At 43.2% G+C, this 18,732-nt stretch overlaps 2 protein-coding genes across 2 annotated transcripts in view; both read right to left on the reverse strand.

Annotated features, from left to right (window-relative positions):
* The window catches only part of ppp2r5b (protein phosphatase 2, regulatory subunit B', beta), a 46,327-nt gene extending 38,601 nt beyond the window's left edge, over positions 1–7,726 (reverse strand). Inside the window, exon 1 of the mRNA XM_090183452.1 lies at positions 5,902–7,726. Coding sequence (XP_090039578.1) covers positions 5,902–6,094 — 193 coding nt within the window. The 5' untranslated portion in view covers positions 6,095–7,726. The remainder of the gene's footprint in view (positions 1–5,901) is intronic.
* A 3,420-nt stretch (positions 7,727–11,146) lies between these two features.
* batf2 (basic leucine zipper ATF-like transcription factor 2) lies at positions 11,147–18,254 on the reverse strand. The gene is made up of 3 exons (XM_021614599.3): positions 17,785–18,254; positions 16,868–16,987; positions 11,147–12,162 (listed from the first exon to the last, which is right to left on the reverse strand). Exons 1-3 carry the CDS (start codon positions 17,893–17,895, stop codon positions 11,419–11,421), a joined length of 975 nt encoding a protein of 324 aa, XP_021470274.2. The 5' UTR covers positions 17,896–18,254; the 3' UTR covers positions 11,147–11,418.
* Between the last annotated feature and the right edge of the window lie 478 nt (positions 18,255–18,732).

Below are 18,732 nucleotides of genomic sequence, written 5' to 3' on the forward strand. Positions count from 1 at the left end.
ACACACACACACACACACACACACACACACACACACACACACACACACACACTCACACACACACACTACACTACACTACACACACACTACACACACACTACACTCACACACACACACTACACTCACACACACCCCCCAAGTAGGTAGACTGCCTTATGCCTCTAGATTCTACCGGGTGGTCTATGCCCATAAACTGTGCCGTGTTTGCATTTCACTTCTCAAATTGTACTTTCATTGTTTGCTGTATTCAGTTTGATTAGAACAGATTCAGATTTGAGTAGATTCAAAATGATTCTGATAATCAGAATGATTCGAATTAGAATTGATTCAGAGTGAAATTTGATTCAGCAAAAGGAATATGTGTGGATAATGTTGTAAGGTTCTACATTACAGGGGAACCATATTCCCTATGTAGTGCACTACTTTCGATTAGGGTCCATAGGGCTCTGGTCAAAAGTAGTGTCCTACATAGGGAATAGGGTGCCAGGGTAGGGTTCCTTTTTGTAGCTGCCCTCTAGATAGACAATATGTTTGTCTCCACTTCCTGGTTAAATACAGATCAAATAGTACATCATAAAACTATGAGAGGAGGAGAGGGGAGAGGAGATGAGGAGAGAGGAGAGAGGAGAGAGGAGAGGGGGAGAGGGGAGAGGAGATGAGGAGAGAGAAGAGAGGAGAGGAGATGAGGAGAGGAGAGGGGAGGAGAGGAGAGGGGAGAGGAGATGAGGAGAGATGAGAGGAGGAGAGAGGAGAGGAGAGGGGAGAGGAGTGGAGGATAGGAGAGGAGAAAGGAGAGGAAGAGAGGGGACGAGATAAGAAGAGAGAAGAGGAGAGAAGGAGAAGGGAGAGGAAGAGATGGGAGAGTAGGAGAGAGGAGAGGAGGGAAGATGAAGAGAGGGGGGAGGAAGAGAGAGGAGAGGAGAGGAGAGGAGAGGAGAGGAGAGGAGAGGAGAGGAGAGGAGAGGAGAGGAGAGGAGAGGAGAGGAGAGGAGAGGAGAGGAGAGGAGAGGAGAGGAGAGGAGAGGAGAGAATCTAGCCTGTGGGTGAAAATGTGACCGTTAGCATGTTAGCTAAAGCATGGAGACCCATGACCAGAGAGGGAGGCTGATGCTGTAGCCTCAGGGGAGGACATCAAAGCTGGGGCAGGAGCGCAAGGCTAACAGGCAGTCTGAGGGAGACGTGGAGCTCTAGAGGACGAATGTTTCTAGTATTGTATTATTCTAAATCCAATGGTATTGTTATTATAATACGGAGCCTGTCGTCACAAAACGTCTCAGATTAGGAGACCTGATCTGAGACCAGGTTCCCTTTATTCATTATTATCTCAAAGACAAAACTCATCCTAGATCAGCACTCCTCTCTGGGTTTTACCTACAGGGATGTTTTACACGCTAAATAAATCCAGATTCTTATAATAATGATAGTTGTATGTTATTATTCTATCGTGCTTAATATGAGAACTACAACTACAACTACAACTAGAACTAGAACTACAACTACAACTAGAACTACAACTAGAACTACAACTACAACTACAACTAGAACTACAACTACAACTACAACTAGAACTACAACTAGAACTACAACTACAACTACAACTAGAACTACAACTAGAACTACAACTACAACTACAACTAGAACTACAACTACAACTAGAACTACAACTACAACTACAACTAGAACTACAACTACAACTAGAACTACAACTACAACTAGAACTACAACTACAACTAGAACTACAACTACAACTACAACTAGAACTACACCTACAACAACACCTACAACAACACCTAGAACTACAACTACATCTAGAACTACACCTAGGACTAGAACAACACCTGGAACTACAACTGCAACTAGAACTACACCTACACCTACAACAACACCTAGAACTACAACTACAACTACATCTAGAACTACACCTAGGACTAGAACTACACCTGGAACTACAACTGTAACTAGAACTACAACTAGATCTACACCTACACCTACAACAACACCTAGAACTAGAACTACACCTAGGACTAGAACTACACCTGGAACTACAACTGCAACTAGAACTACACCTACACCTACAACAACACCTAGAACTACAACTACAACTACATCTAGAACTACACCTAGGACTAGAACTACACCTGGAACTACAACTGTAACTAGAACTACAACTAGAACTACACCTACACCTACAACAACACCTAGAACTACAACTACAACAACATCTAGAACTACACCTAGAACTAGAACTACACCTGGAACTACAACTACATCTAGAACTACACCTAGGACTAGAACTACACCTGGAACTACAACTGCAACTACAACCACAACTAGAACTACAACTACAACTAGCACTACAACCACAACTACAACTACAACAACATATAGAACTACAACTACACCTAGAACTACAACTACATCTAGAACTACACCTAGGACTAGAACTACACCTGGAACTACAACTAGAACTACAACTAGAACTACAACTACAACTACAACTAGCACTACAACCACAACTACAACAACACCTAGAACTACAACTACACCTAGAACTACAACTACATCTAGAACTACACCTAGGACTAGAACTACACCTGGAACTACAACTGTAACTAGAACTACAACTAGAACTACACCTACACCTACAACAACACCTAGAACTACAACTACATCTAGAACTACACCTAGAACTAGAACTACACCTGGAACTACAACTAGAACTACAACCACAACTAGAACTACAACTACAACTAGCACTACAACCACAACTACAACTACAACAACACCTAGAACTACAACTACACCTAGAACTACAACTACACCTGCAACTAGTAGCTCCAACCGTATTCTAGCGCACATGATTCTAATAGTTAACTGGTTGATAAGCTGCATCAGGCTAATTACAACTGGTGTTGGGTGAAGGGTCTCTTTCCAGGAACAGGGTTGGAGTTCAAACATACAGGAAGGTATCACTCCATGGAACAGGGTTTGAGTTAAAACCTACAGGAAGGTATCACTCCATAGAACAGGGTTGGAGTTAAAACCTACAGGAAGGTATCTCTCCAGGAACAGGGTTGGAGTTCAAACCTACAGGAGGGTATCACTCCATGGAACAGGGTTGGAGTTAAAACCTACAGGAAGGTATCTCTCCAGGAACAGGGTTGGAGTTAAAACCTACAGGAAGGTATCTCTCCAGGAACAGGGTTGGAGTTAAAACCTAAAGGAAGGTATCTCTCCAGGAACAGGGTTGGATTTACAACCTACAGGAAGATATCTCTCCAGGAACAGGGTTGGAGTTAAAACCTACAGGAGGGTATCTCTCCAGGAACAGGGTTGGAGTTAAAACCTTTGCACCCCAGTATCTCTACCTGCACATTCACCTTCTGCCGATCTACCATTCCAGTGTTTAATTGCTATATTGTAATTACTTCGCCACCATGGCCTATTTATTTCCTTAACTCCCTTATCTTACCTCATTTGCACTCACTGTATATAGACTTTTTGTTTTATTTTGTTCTGCTGTATTATTGACTGTATGTTTTGTTTATTCCATGTGTAACTCTGTGTTGTTGTATGTGTCGAATTGCTACGCTTTATCTTGGCCAGGTCGCAATTGCAAATGAGAACTTGTTCTCAACTAGCTTACCTGTTTAAATAAAGGTGTTCTCTACTAGCCTACCTGGTTAAATAAAGGTGTTCTCTACTAGCCTACCTGGTTAAATAAAGGTGAAATAAAATAAATAAATAAATAAAAACCTATCCAGGAACAGGGTTGGAGTTCAAACCTACAGGAAGGTATCTCTCCAGGAACAGGGTTGGAGTTCAAACCTACAGGAAGATATCTCTCCAGGAACAGGGTTGGAGTTCAAACCTACAGGAAGGTATCTCTCCAGGAACAGGGTTGGAGTTCAAACCTACAGGAGGGTATCTCTTCAAGAACAGGGTTGGAGATAAAACCTACAGGAAGGTATCTCTCCAGGAACAGGGTTGGAGTTCAAACCTACAGGAAGGTATCTCTCCAGGAACAGAGTTGGAGTTCAAACCTACAGGAGGGTATCTCTCCAGGAACAGAGTTGGAGTTAAAACCTACAGGAAGGTATCTCTCCAGGAACAGGGTTGGAGTTCAAACCTACAGGAGGGTATCTCTCCAGGAACAGGGTTGGAGTTCAAACCTACAGGAGGGTATCTCTCCAGGAACAGAGTTGGAGTTAAAACCTACAGGAAGGTATCTCTCCAGGAACAGGGTTGGAGTTCAAACCTACAGGAGGGTATCTCTCCAGGAACAGAGTTGGAGTTAAAACCTACAGGAAGGTATCTCTCCAGGAACAGGGTTGGAGTTCAAACCTACAGGAGGGTATCTCTCCAGGAACAGGGTTGGAGTTCAAACCTACAGGAGGGTATCTCTTCAGGAACAGAGTTAGAGTTAAAAACCTACAGGAAGATATCTATCCAGGAACAGGGTTGGAGATAAAACCTACAGGAAGATAGATATCTCTCCAGGAACAGAGTTGGAGTTAAAACCTACAGGAAGGTATCTCTCCAGGAACAGGGTTGGAGTTCAAACCTACAGGAGGGTATCTCTCCAGGAACAGGGTTGGAGTTCAAACCTACAGGAAGGTATCTCTCCAGGAACAGGGTTGGAGTTCAAACCTACAGGAAGGTATCTCTCCAGGAACAGGGTTGGAGTTCAAACCTACAGGAGGGTATCTCTCCAGGAACAGGGTTGGAGTTAAAACCTACAGGAAGGTATCTCTCCAGGAACAGGGTTGGAGTTCAAACCTACAGGAGGGTATCTCTCCAGGAACAGGGTTGGAGTTCAAACCTACAGGAAGGTATCTCTCCAGGAACAGGGTTGGAGTTCAAACTTACAGGAGGGTATCTCTCCAGGAACAGGGTTGGAGTTCAAACCTACAGGAGGGTATCTCTCCAGGAACAGGGTTGGAGTTCAAACCTACAGGAAGGTATCTCTCCAAGAACAGGGTTGGAGTTCAAACCTACAGGAAGGTATCTCTCCAGGAACAGGGTTGGAGATAAAACCTACAGGAGGGTATCTCTCCAAGAACAGGGTTGGAGTTCAAACCTACAGGAAGATATCTCTCCAGGAACAGGGTTGGAGTTAAAACCTACAGGAGGGTATCTCTCCAGGAACAGGGTTGGAGTTCAAACCTACAGGAGGGTATCTCTCCAGGAACAGGGTTGGAGTTCAAACCTACAGGAAGATATCTCTCCAGGAACAGGGTTGGAGTTAAAACCCACAGGAGGGTGTCTCTCCAGGAACAGGGTTGGAGTTCAAACCTACAGGAGGGTATCTCTCCAGGAACAGGGTTGGAGTTCAAACCTACAGGAGGGTATCTCTCCAGGAACAGGGTTGGAGTTCAAACCTACAGGAGGGTATCTCTCCAGGAACAGGGTTGGAGTTCAAACCTACAGGAGGGTATCTCTCCAGGAACAGGGTTGGAGATAAAACCTACAGGAAGATATCTCTCCAGGAACAGGGTTGGAGAGTACACTCTTAGAATAAATGGTTTCAAAAGGGTTCTTTGGCTGTCCCCATAGGAGACCCATTTTTGGTTCTAGGTACAACTCTTTTTGGTTCCAGGAAGAACCCATTTGGGTTCCATGTAGAGCCCTGTGTGGAAAGGGTTCTACGTGGAATACAAAAAGGGTACTACCTGGAACCAAACTTTTTTTTTTGTTCAAAGGGCTCTCCTATGGGGACAGCTGATGAGACCTTTTAGGTTGTAGATAGCACCTTTTTCTCTTAGAGTGTACATAGAATAAGACAAGACAAAGATCAAATACATTGACACGGAGGTATATGACTTAAAAATAGTAGCCTCCTACAACAGGCCTAAACAGAATAGACCTTGACGAGGAGGTATGACTGACTATACAACCCACCTTTGAGTAGCGGCAGCGGCGTCAGCTCGACCTGGGAGCTCTGGTAGCGGAACTGGGACGAGGAGTGGGAGCGCCTCTGCCGGGCTCTGCGCATCGACCGCCGGGGAAACCCATCCACCTTCTCCGCTGATGGGACCGAGAACCCGGTGGTCGGGGAGGAAGGGCTGGTCGGGGGCAGTTTAGTCGTCTCCATCGTTGCCGTGCCGTGTTAGCGAGCGGCCCGGTGTGTGTGTCAAATGTGTGTGTGTGTGTGTGTGTGACCAGATGCACCGATGATATGATAATGAAGGAGAGGTGTACAGGATGGAGGCGAAAAACTGTTTTTTAAAACCTCTTATAGAGCCAATACGTAATTATTTTCTTAAATCAAAATGGATAATCTGGGAATAAAACATAGTGAGGAATTAGATGAAGGAGGGAGGAAGGAGGGAGGGATAGAGACGGAGTGCTGCAGTCCAGAGATGGATGGATGGAAGATTAGAGGACAGGAGGGTAAAATAAATAGGCTGTGTGTGTGTGTGTGTGTGTGTGTGTGGGTGTGTGTGTGTGTGTGTGTGTGTTCTGCTGTTGCTTGAAGTTCAATTCGTTTCGCACCTTGTGACTGCCTGCCTGCTGCCTATACCGTCTCAATATAGCCGAGGGAGGAAAAAAACGTTGCTCCAGTCGTTTTTGAAATAACGAAACATATTTTTACACAAAGACAAGCGCATTGATCTAACGGAAATGATCCATGTATCTACTGACGGACAGGAAGAAGCACGTGGATTATTTAGGTTACAACTGTGAGGGTTGCTTTGCCGTATTGGCGTCATCAGCCTGTCATCGGCCTAAATTTGGTATTTATTTATATATTTCTGTCATGGATATAGCCTAGCCTATAGCCTATGGATCCTTACATAAAGCACATCACACCGATAAAGCAGAACTACCAGAGCACCGGTTATTGGAATTATTCCATTCAAGAAAACGTCAACAACATGAATCCATAAAATCAGTCGTTTGATTGGTCCGTCCACATCAATGAATAATAAATCATTAATTGATTAGGTCATACCAGACTCATATCATAAAATCGTCGATCTGATTCCGCTTCGATAACGCATCACTGTTCCCCGGTTCCGTGAACGGTTCCGATATTCGGTAACCCGCCTGGCCCTGCCGTTTCAGACCGAACAGGGCTCCGCGCAGGGCGGGGATGGAGATGGGGTGCTCGAACGTGCCGACATGTGCGGTTCTTCAGGTAGGCCGCTGCAACACCGAATCCCTGCTCACCGTTAAAAACACCTCCAAAACCTTCGCAGTGCCGGTTGGTCACAGATACGTTAGGTATATTCCCGTTATTTTCTGTCTGCAAGTCGCGTCTCCTCTCTCCTTGATTCGGTAAGGGAAGCGGTTTCTCTCTCTCCCCTCCCTGCTGTATCCTCGTCTCTCTTCTGTCTCAGCTGCACTTAGGTGGTGCAAGGAGAGAGAGACACACTGCGGATGACGCTCTTCTCGCCACAGCGAATTATTTAATTATTTCAGTTATATTTATGTAGACTTACCCCCTGTTTTTACGCCATGAACGGACGGTGGCGCGCTTGTCTTGGGCTAGTCGGTGGATGCGTTATGACACGACGGGCGCACACGCTCTTTCACTCCCCCATCTTTAAAATGTAAAAAAAATATAAAAAAATAAAAGAGCAGCGTTTATCCTTTTATCCGACCTGCGCTCCTTCTGTTCCTCTAGCTAAGATACACCCACCGATTGTTCACCGCTGTCTGTTTTCCCTCCTTCTCACCCCCTTTTCCTCCCTTCCTTCCCTCGCCTCTGCGCGTGTCTACCGTGTCTCGCAGACGAGGTAAACACTTTCGGCTAATGATTCTTGCCTCGCTCACGCTCTCGTGCCTGGTGTCCACACGCGCTTTGTTTGTGAAGGAATCATCTGTATCAACCCGGTTAGTAGCCGTTACCGTTGATTACCAGTGCTCGGTGTCTCTCCAGTGGTGTGGTAATGTTTCCTCTCTCTGTCTCTCAATTCATTTCAATTCAAGGGGCTTTATTGAAATGGAAACCATATGTTTACATTGACAAAGCAAGTGAAATAGATAATATACAAAAAGTGAAATAAACAGTACAAAATAAACAGTTAACATTACACTCAAAAAGTTCCAAAAGAAAAAAAGAAATTTCAAAGATCCTATTATGTCTATAGACAGTGCTGTAACTATGCGCAAATAGTTAAAGTATAAAAGGGAAAATAAATAAACATAAATATGGGTTGTATGGTGATTCTGCTTCACTGGTTGCCCTTTTCTTGTGGCAGTTTCCACCTCATTCATAGCCGGTCTTCTCTCAATAGCAAGGCTATGCTCACTGAGTCTGTACATAGTCAAAGCTTTCCTTAAGTTTGGGTCAGTCACAGTGGTCAGGTATTCTGCCACTGGATACTCTCTGTTTAGGGCCAAATAGCATTCTATTGCTGTTTTTTTGTTAATTCTTTCTAATGTGTCAAAGTAATTATCTTTTTGTTTTCTCATGGTTTGGTTGGGTCTAATTGTGCTGCTGTCCTGGGGCTCTGTGGGGTGTGTTTGTTTGTGAACAGAGCCCCAGGACCAGCTTGCTTAGGGGACTCTTCTCCAGGTTCATCTCTCTGTAGGTGATGGCTTTGTTATGGAAGGTTTGGGACTCACTTCCTTTTAGGTGGTTATAGAATTGAACGGCTCTTTTCTGGATTTTGATAACTAGCAGGTATCGGTCTAATTCTGCTCTGCATGCATTATTTGGTGTTTTACATTGTACACGGGGGATATGTTTGCAGAATTTTGCATGCAGAGTCTCAATTTGGTGTTTGTCCCATTTTGTGAATTCTTGGTTGGTGAGCGGAGTAATTTTAGCCAGATCCTAATTGGTAAGTCAAATTGTATGTTCCTTTTGATGGCATAGAAGGCCCTTCTTGCCTTTAAAAACAAGTTTTAATGACTCCAACTTAAGTGTATGTAAACCTCCTGCTTTAACTGTATATATAAAAAAACAATGGGTACATATTGAAGATGTCCACGTTCATTCCCAGTAATCTTTTCACGTGTTAATTTTCTGAAAATAGCTGTGCAGCAACACCCCCCATCCAAACTGACAGAGCTTGAGAGGATCTGCTGAGAAGAATGGGAGAAACTCCTTAAATACAGGTGTGCCAAGCCTGTAGCGTCATACCAAAGAAGACTCCAGGCTGTAATCGCTGCCAAAGGTGCTTCAACAAAGTACTGAGTAAAGGCTCTGAATGCCTATGTAAATGTGATATTTCATTTTTTAATTTTTTTTTGTTGTAATACATTTGCAAACATTTCTAAAAACCTCTTTTTGCTTTGTCGTTATGGGGTATTGTGATGTCATTATGGGGTATTGTGATGTCATTATGGGGTATTGTGATGTCATTATGGGGTATTGTGTGTAGATTGATGAGGAAAAAATACAATTTAAGAATAAAGCTGTAACGTAACAAAATGTGGAGAAGGTCAAGGGGGTCTGAATACTTTCTGAAGGCACTACCCAAGATGCATCTGTTCTGGCGGCGGCCCAACGTCTCATTAAGACACTTTATGTTGGAGTTTCCCTTATTTTGGCAGAAACCTGTATATCCTGTGTTTAAACCTAAATCTGGGATATTTTAAATATAGACGTAGTTTATACTGTACGAGATGTGGTTTTCCAAATATAGTAGTCATATGCTATTCCTTTTGTCTATAGCCTGTTCAATACATTTGCAGCTTTTTACAATTAATTAAAATCACACTTAAAAGGTTTGAAAGTCCATTGAATTGTTGATTTTATACACAAATAAATTAACTCAATATGTGAGGTTCTAATGAAGAGTTGAACATATTATTACAATCAATCAATCAATTATTCTACTCTCAAAGAAGTTGATCAGGGCCAATAGTCTGTTATGACCAATGATCAGGGCCAATAGTCTGTTATGACCAATGATCAGGGCCAATAGTCTGTTATGACCAATGAACAGGGCCAATAGTCAGTTATGACCAATGAACAAGGCCAATAGTCTGTTATGACCAATGATCAGGGCCAATAGTCTGTTATGACCAATGAACAGGGCCAATAGTCTGTTATGACCAATGAACAGGGCCAATAGTCAGTTATGACCAATGAACATGGACAATAGTCTGTTATGACCAATAAACAGGGCCAATAGTCAGTTATGACCAATGAACAAGGCCAATAGTCTGTTATGACCAATGATCAGGGCCAATAGTCTGTTATGACCAATGAACAGGGCCAATAGTCTGTTATGACCAATGAACAGGGCCAATAGTCAGTTATGACCAATGAACAAGGCCAATAGTCTGTTATGACCAATGATCAGGGCCAATAGTCTGTTATGACCAATGAACAGGGCCAATAGTCTGTTATGACCAATGAACAGGGCCAATAGTCAGTTATGACCAATGAACATGGACAATAGTCTGTTATGACCAATGAACAGGGCCAATAGTCAGTTATGACCAATGAACAAGGCCAATAGTCTGTTATGACCAATGATCAGGGCCAATAGTCTGTTATGACCAATGAACAGGGCCAATAGTCTGTTATGACCAATGAACAGGGCCAATAGTCAGTTATGACCAATGAACATGGACAATAGTCTGTTATGACCAATGAACAGGGCCAATAGTCAGTTATGACCAATGAACAAGGCCAATAGTCTGTTATGACCAATGATCAGGGCCAATAGTCTGTTATGACCAATGAACAGGGCCAATAGTCAGTTATGACCAATGAACAAGGCCAATAGTCTGTTATGACCAATGATCAGGGCCAATAGTCTGTTATGACCAATGAACAGGGCCAATAGTCTGTTATGACCAATGAACAGGGCCAATAGTCTGTTATGACCAATGAACAGGGCCAATAGTCAGTTATGACCAATGAACAGGGCCAATAGTCTGTTATGACCAATGATCAGGGCCAATAGTCTGTTATGACCAATGATCGGTTCCAATAGTCAGTTATGACCAATGATCGGTTCCAATAGTCAGTTATGACCAATGAACAGGGCCAATAGTCTGTTATGACCAATGAACAGGGCCAATAGTCTGTTATGACCAATGAACAGGGCCAATAGTCTGTTATGACCAATGAACAGGGCCGGTTATTCAAAAACACAAACCGTAAATCAACATAACAGCTACAGAATTCCTCACAAGATGTGAACAACCATTACATGTGCCAACAAACACCAGTCCATACATTTTAAGTGTCTTTCTGTTATTTTCTACAGAAACCTAAATGAGTCTTTCACAGGGTGCCAGGAATCTTACTCCGTGAAAGACACATCATCACAGACGTTGACTGTAGATCACCTGGTGGTTGGTTGTCTGTCGACGGACAGTGGAGATTCAACTTGGAGATTCGTCAGAAAATTGCCAGAAAATCAGTACTGATGTTCTGTGGTCAGAGGCAATAGGGCCGAGGAACCACCGACTGCTTTCAACCATTCGCCAAACAGTGTGATTGGTCCATTAGAACTCGCCCCAGGTGGGTGATGCAGGGTCGCAGAGCCAATCAGGACTGTCCAAGATGTCGGAGAGGGACAATTCTATTGGGGGTTCAATGGCTGGGGTAGACAAGTTCAGAGGGTACATGGTCAGAGGGTAGGAGATGGGTGACAGAGTAGGAGCAGGGATAGTTGGAGGGGCAAGATTAGTTATTGGGGTAGTTGGATGGGCAAGATTATTTATCGAGGTAGTTAGAGGGGAAATATTCGTTTTTGGGGTAATTGGAGAGGCACACATATTGTTTGGGGCAATCAGAGAGGCAATATTAGATATTGGGGAGTATAGAGTGGAAAGCAAAGGGTAGGGGTTAGTCACATGGGCAGTTGAAGGAACAGTGACGAGAGTGGGGAGTGGTGAAGAGGCAGGGGCAGATAAACTAGTCCTCTGCCCTCCAGGTACTGGGGCAAGAAGAGAGCCCAGGGTGGTTTGAGGGGACACAGTGGGTGCCGGGGTAGTTTGAGGGGACACAGCGGATGTCGGGGTAGTTTGAGGGGACACAGCGGGTGCAGGGGTAGTCACAGGGGCAATAGATGACGCGGAGGGGGACAGGATCTGGCAGCAGGGGATATTGGCGGGTATAGAGGAGGGCCGGAGGGTGCAGGCAGATTCATGTTGCTCCAGGGTGGCTGTGTAGAGCCGGAACTCTCTTCTCAGACCAGCAATCTCCTTCTCTAGAGCTGAGTTAGAACTTTCCAAGGTCTGTAGATCCTAGAGAGAGAGAGAAAGAGAGAGAGAGATATGTTGGTTAGCATTACTATTATTAGAAATACTAATATGCAAACACACACAAACCTACAGTGAGCTACAAAAGTGACATTTTTGTTGTTGTTGTTTTGGCTCTCTACTCCAGAACGTTGGATTTTAAATCAGACAGTGACTACGAGGTTAAGGTGCAGACTGTCATCTTTAATTTGAGGGTGTTTTCATCCTTATCGTGTGAACCGTTTAGAAATTAATTAACTTCTTTGTACGTAGTCCCCCCCTTTTTAGGGACCAAAAGTATTGAGACAAATTAATGGTAAATAATGAATAATTATGAGTGACAAAGTTAGACACAAATATCATACATCCCCCCCCCAAAATGCTAACTGTTATTGTAATGGTGAGAGGTTAGCATGTATGATATTTGCAGGTATGATATTTGTGCGTCTGTAACTTTCTCACTCATAATTATTCACGATTCATTGAGGATTATCCGTAATCATGGTAGCATTCACATTAATGTAGACGTGTTTAGAAACATTATATTCTTATTTACAATAAAAGTGACTCTAAAATGACACAATACATTATTTACCATTCATTTACAGTGCCTTGCGAAAGTATTCGGCCCCCTTGAACTTTGCAACCTTTTGCCACATTTCAGGCTTCAAACATAAAGATATAAAACTGTATTTTTTTGTGAAGAATCAACAACAAGTGGGACACAATCATGAAGTGGAATGACATTTATTGGATATTTCAAACTTTTTTAACAAATCAAAAACTGAAAAATTGGGCGTGCAAAATTATTCAGCCCCTTTACTTTCAGTGCAGCAAACTCTCTCCAGAAGTTCAGTCAGGATCTCTGAATGATCCAATGTTGACCTAAATGACTAATGATGATAAATACAATCCACCTGTGTGTAATCAAGTCTCCGTATAAATGCACCTGCACTGTGATAGTCTCAGAGGTCCGTTAAAAGCGCAGAGAGCATCATGAAGAACAAGGAACACACCAGGCAGGTCCGAGATACTGTTGTGAAGAAGTTTAAAGCCGGATTTGGATACAAAAAGATTTCCCAAGCTTTAAACATCCCAAGGAGCACTGTGCAAGCGATAATATTGAAATGGAAGGAGTATCAGACCACTGCAAATCTACCAAGACCTGGCCGTCCCTCTAAACTTTCAGCTCATACAAGGAGAAGACTGATCAGAGATGCAGCCAAGAGGCCCATTATCACTCTGGATGATTTGCAGAGATCTACAGCTGAGGTGGGAGACTCTGTCCATAGGACAACAATCAGTCGTATATTGCACAAATCTGGCCTTTATGGAAGAGTGGCAAGAAGAAAGCCATTTCTTAAAGATATCCATAAAAAGTGTTGTTTAAAGTTTGCCACAAGCCACCTGGGAGACACACCAAATATGTGGAAGAAGGTGCTCTGGTCAGATGAAACCAAAATTGAACTTTTTGGCAACAATGCAAGACGTTATGTTTGGCGTAAAAGCAACACAGCTGAACTCACCATCCCCACTGTCAAACATGGTGGTGGCAGCATCATGGTTTGGGCCTGCTTTTCTTCAGCAGGGACAGGGAAGATGGTCAAAATTGATGGGAAGATGGATGGAGCCAAATACAGGACCATTCTGGAAGAAAACCTGATGGAGTCTGCAAAAGACCTGAGACTGGGACGGAGATTTGTCTTCCAACAAGACAATGATCCAAAACATAAAGCAAAATCTACAATGGAATGGTTCAAAAATAAACATATCCAGGTGTTAGAATGGCCAAGTCAAAGTCCAGACCTGAATCCAATCGAGAATCTGTGGAAAGAACTGAAAACTGCTGTTCACAAATGCTCTCCATCCAACCTCACTGAGCTCGAGCTGTTTTGCAAGGAGGAATGGGACAAAATTTCAGTCTCTCGATGTGCAAAACTGATAGAGACATACCCCAAGCGACTTACAGCTGTAATCGCAGCAAAAGGTGGCGCTACAAAGTATTAACTTAAGGGGGCTGAATAATTTTGCACGCCCAATTTTTCAGTTTTTGATTTGTTAAAAAAGTTTGAAATATCCAACAAATGTCGTTCCACTTCATGATTGTGTCCCACTTGTTGTTGATTCTTCACAAAAAAATACAGTTTTATATCTTTATGTTTGAAGCCTGAAATGTGGCAAAAGGTCGCAAAGTTCAAGGGGGCCGAATACTTTCGCAAGGCACTGTATATCGGGCACAAAATAATCTGAAACACAACCAAAACAAACAGCAAATGCATCCAACAAATGTGTAGAGTCACAAGCTTGATGTCGTCAATACGTGCTACGAATATGGGACCAAATACTGAACTTTTGACTACTTCAATACACAAGTGAATTTTGTCCCAACACTTTTGGTCCCATAAAATGGGGGGGGGGGGGGGGGGGGGGAGACTATGTACAAAAAGTGGTGTAATTTCTAAACTGTTCACCTGATATGAAAATACCCTAAAATTAAAGATGACAGTCTGCACTTTAACCTCGTAGTAATTGTATCACTTAAAATCCAAAGTACTGGAGTACAGAGACAAAACACTAATAATTTTAAAAAAAATGGTCACTGCCCCAGGACCTTTGGAGCTCACTCCATTCCACTGGTGGAACATTCCGTTCTTAGACAGAGGTAATTGTGGTTTGAAGAGAGAGAAAGTGAAAGTTGGCTCTGATTCTAGGACAGAGGTTAGGGATAGCCTGCAGAGTTTCTGAACTAAACGGCCCTATAAAAATGTGTGTGTCTGACTGTCGGTGTTGGGGAAGCTACTCTGAAAATACAGTTCACCAAGCGAACCAAGCTACCAAGCTACCAAGCTACTTTCACACTGGAAGAAGGAAAGCTACATGTTGGTGGTGTGTAGTTCCAGTAGTTAGCTACACCGCTACCTGGTAAAACAGTAGTGTGTAGCTCCAGTAGTTAGCTACACCGCTACCTGGTAAAACAGTAGTGTGTAGTTTCAGTGGTTAGCTGCACCGCTACCTGGTAAAACAGTAGTGTGTAGTTCCAGTAGTTAGCTACACCGCTACCTGGTAAAACAGTAGTGTGTAGTTTCAGTAGTTAGCTGGTGGTGGTGTGAGTGTCATAAATAAAGTTGCCACCCTATTCCCTATGTAGTGTACTCTGAGGAAGGGAGAGAGGGAGTGAGGGAGGGAGGAGAGAGGCAGGGAGGGGTGAGAAGGTAGGAGAGAGGCAGGGAGAGGTGAGAGGGGGAGGAGAGAGGCAGGGAGGGGTGAGAGGGGGAGGAGAGAGGCAGGGAGGGGTGAGAGGGGGAGGAGAGCGGCAGGGAGGGGTGAGAGGGGGAGGAGAGAGGCAGGGAGGGGTGAGAGGGGGAGGAGAGAGGCAGGGAGGGTTTCTCTTTAGAGCAAGGGTTTCCCAGAAATGCTCTGACTGCACAGGCAGATTGCATCACACACACCATAGTTATCGATCCCTGGCCCTCTGTGAGTAACCAGCCTTACTATAAACCACATGCATGAGAGTACACACAGGAGGAAGTGAACAATGGGAAGGTGGGAGGTAGGGGGAGAGAGTTAGAGAGAGAGACAGAGAAAGAGAGAGAGAGAGAGACAGAGAAAGAGAGAGAGAGAGAGAGACAGAGAAAGAGAGAGAGAGAGAGAGAGAGAGACAGAGAGAGAGAGACAGAGAAAGAGAGAGAGAGACAGAGAAAGAGAGAGAGAGACAGAGAAAGAGAGAGAGAGACAGAGGCCGCGAGAGATAAAGAGACAGAGAGAGATAAAGAGAGAGAGAGACAGATAAAGAGAGAGAGATAAAGAGACAGAGAGAGAGAGACAGAGAAAGAGAGAGAGACACAGAGAAAGAGAGAGAGAGACAGAGAAAGTGAGAGAGAGACAGAGGCCGCGAGAGATAAAGAGACAGAGAGAGATAAAGAGAGAGAGACAGATAAAGAGAGAGAGAGACAGAGGCCGCGAGAGATAAAGAGACAGAGAGAGATAAAGAGAGAGAGAGACAGATAAAGAGAGAGAGATAAAGAGACAGAGAGAGAGAGACAGAGAAAGAGAGAGAGAGACAGAGAAAGAGAGAGAGAGAGAGAGACAGAGAGAGATAAAGAGAGAAAGAGACAGATAAAGAGAGAGAGATAAAGAGACAGAGAGAGAGAGACAGAGAAAGAGAGAGAGAGACAGAGAAAGAGAGAGAGAGACAGATGCCGCGAGAGATAAAGAGAGAGAGACAGATAAAGAGAGATAAACAGGTAAAGAGAGACTGAGAGAGATAAAGAGAGAGAGAGAGAGAGAGAGAGAGAGAGATAAAGAGAGAGAGACAGATAAAGAGAGATAAACAGGTAAAGAGAGACTGAGAGAGATAAAGAGAGAGAGAGAGATAAAGAGATATACATAATATGACACTTGAAATGTCTTCAATTCTTTTGGAACTTTTGAAAGTGTAATGTTTAATGTTCATTGTTTATTTAACTTTTGTTTATTATCTATTTCACTTGCTTTGACGATGTAAACATATGTTTCCCATGCCAATAAAGACCTTACATTTAAATAGAAATGAGAGCGAGAGAGAGAGTTGAGGATGAAAGACAAGTTAAGAAGTGAGAGAGAAAGAAAAAGAGAAAGGAAAAGAGAGTTAGAGAGAACAAAGAACATGAGATAAAGAGAGGATAAAGAAGAGGAGAGAAATCTGGGTTAAAGAAAAAGGAGCCAGACTGACCTGGTGGAGAATGTCTGCTCTCTCCGTCTGTTTTTTCCTGCTCTTCCTGGCAGCGTCTCTGTTCTTCACTCTTCTTTTACCTCTCCGGTCGACACGCACTCCTTTCTGTCCTCCTCTCTCCTGGAAATAAAATGTGTGATCAACTCAGTAACATACAGGTTATAATACACCTTAATAAAAATAAAACTGTGATCTTTATCCCCTGATCTGACCACCTGTACACTCAGGTGATCTATAACTAGTGATCTGACCACCCGTACACTCAGGTGATCTATAACTAGTGATCTGACCACCTGTACACTCAGGTGATCTATAACTAGTGATCTGACCATGTGTACACTCAGGTGACCTATAACTAGTGATCTGATCACCTGTATGCCCAAATTATCTATAACTAGTGATCTGACCACCTGTACACTCAGGTGATCTATAACTAGTGATCTGACCACCTGTACACTCAGGGGATCTATAACTAGTGATTTGACCACCTGTACACTCAGGTGATCTATAACTAGTGATCTGATCACCTGTACACTCAGGTGATCTATAACTAGTGATCTGATCACCTGTACACTCAGGTGATCTATAACTAGTGATCTGATCACCTGTACACTCAGGTGATCTATAACTAGTGATCTGACCAGCTGTACGACCAGGTTATAACCCCTTTTGGTCATGGAGAGCTACAAGATGTTCTGCAAATGTTTTACTGCTGGGCTGGAACAAAACCCTGCACATCATATAGGAACACTGGTTGCTGTTTTATAGTCTACTACAGATGCAGAACTGAGAAAGTATTACACCAGCATCACAAACAATTTGATCATCATTTCATTATCTTAATACTTATACTAGACTATAAGTGATTAATTATGCAGTGACTCGCTATTAATATCTCAATAAACAGCGTAACTTACCGATTCAGATGGGCTTGGGCAGTCCTCGCCGGAGAAAGACGTGCCGCTGCCTTCTGATCGCGAGTCGACGAAGGATGCCACCAGCGGCATATCTGTTAGTAAAGGTCCCATATGGCGCACCGTTAACCGCAGAAGCAAATAAAGGGAACGTTTCTAAACGGCCACGAGCAAAGATGTATGCATTTCCTTTTCAAGACTGGATATGGGGACTACGGTATTCCTATGATCTTCTCAACTTGTTGTAAAACCCAACAGCGCCTCCTTGGATAAATGTGCAGGATATTGGCTGTCAGTTTACCTGCAGACGTCTCTTTACGCTTGTATTGCAGAAGCTGGAACGTCCTTTCACTCTTATAATGTTTGTAGAAACCGCCCACCTGTTTGTACAATAGGGCAGAACCTTAAGGAGGGAAAGAGAGGGAAGGGGGGCTAGGGTCTTGTGCTTTCAGTTTCAGTTTATTTTAAATGGCATGGTTGCAAAGTAACAGGAGGAAGTTGATCAATGGGCGCGCGGCGGACATGACCATATTTGACCGTGCTTTTTTTTTTCGACACCGCGTGCTGGGAATTTTATGAATGGTAGGAAGTGTAGACAATGTCAAGCAGAAACGTGGCGATTTAATTATTATTATTTTTGTTGTATTATTATAATGTATTTTTTTTATTGCAATAATCAGAACAATATTCCACATCAACACAGGGACATTCCTGTGAGTACAATGAAAAAATAAATAGAACACCAGTTGAACCCCCCCCCCCCCCCCAATTGTTTTGGGTTGAAATAAGTAACCCAAACAACAATAATTCAGAGCATAATTTATATTTGACAAGGCAATGAGACATTATTAACAGACATTCAGAGACGTGACTACTCATAATTTTTTCCAACTTTTTAAGTTTCAGAAGTTTGAGGGATTTATAAAATTGTAACAGTTCAAATGGGGAAAA

The sequence above is a fragment of the Oncorhynchus mykiss genome, chromosome 9, assembly GCF_057628025.1.
Source record: "Oncorhynchus mykiss isolate SJ-2025 chromosome 9, ASM5762802v1, whole genome shotgun sequence".
NCBI lineage: Eukaryota > Metazoa > Chordata > Actinopteri > Salmoniformes > Salmonidae > Oncorhynchus > Oncorhynchus mykiss.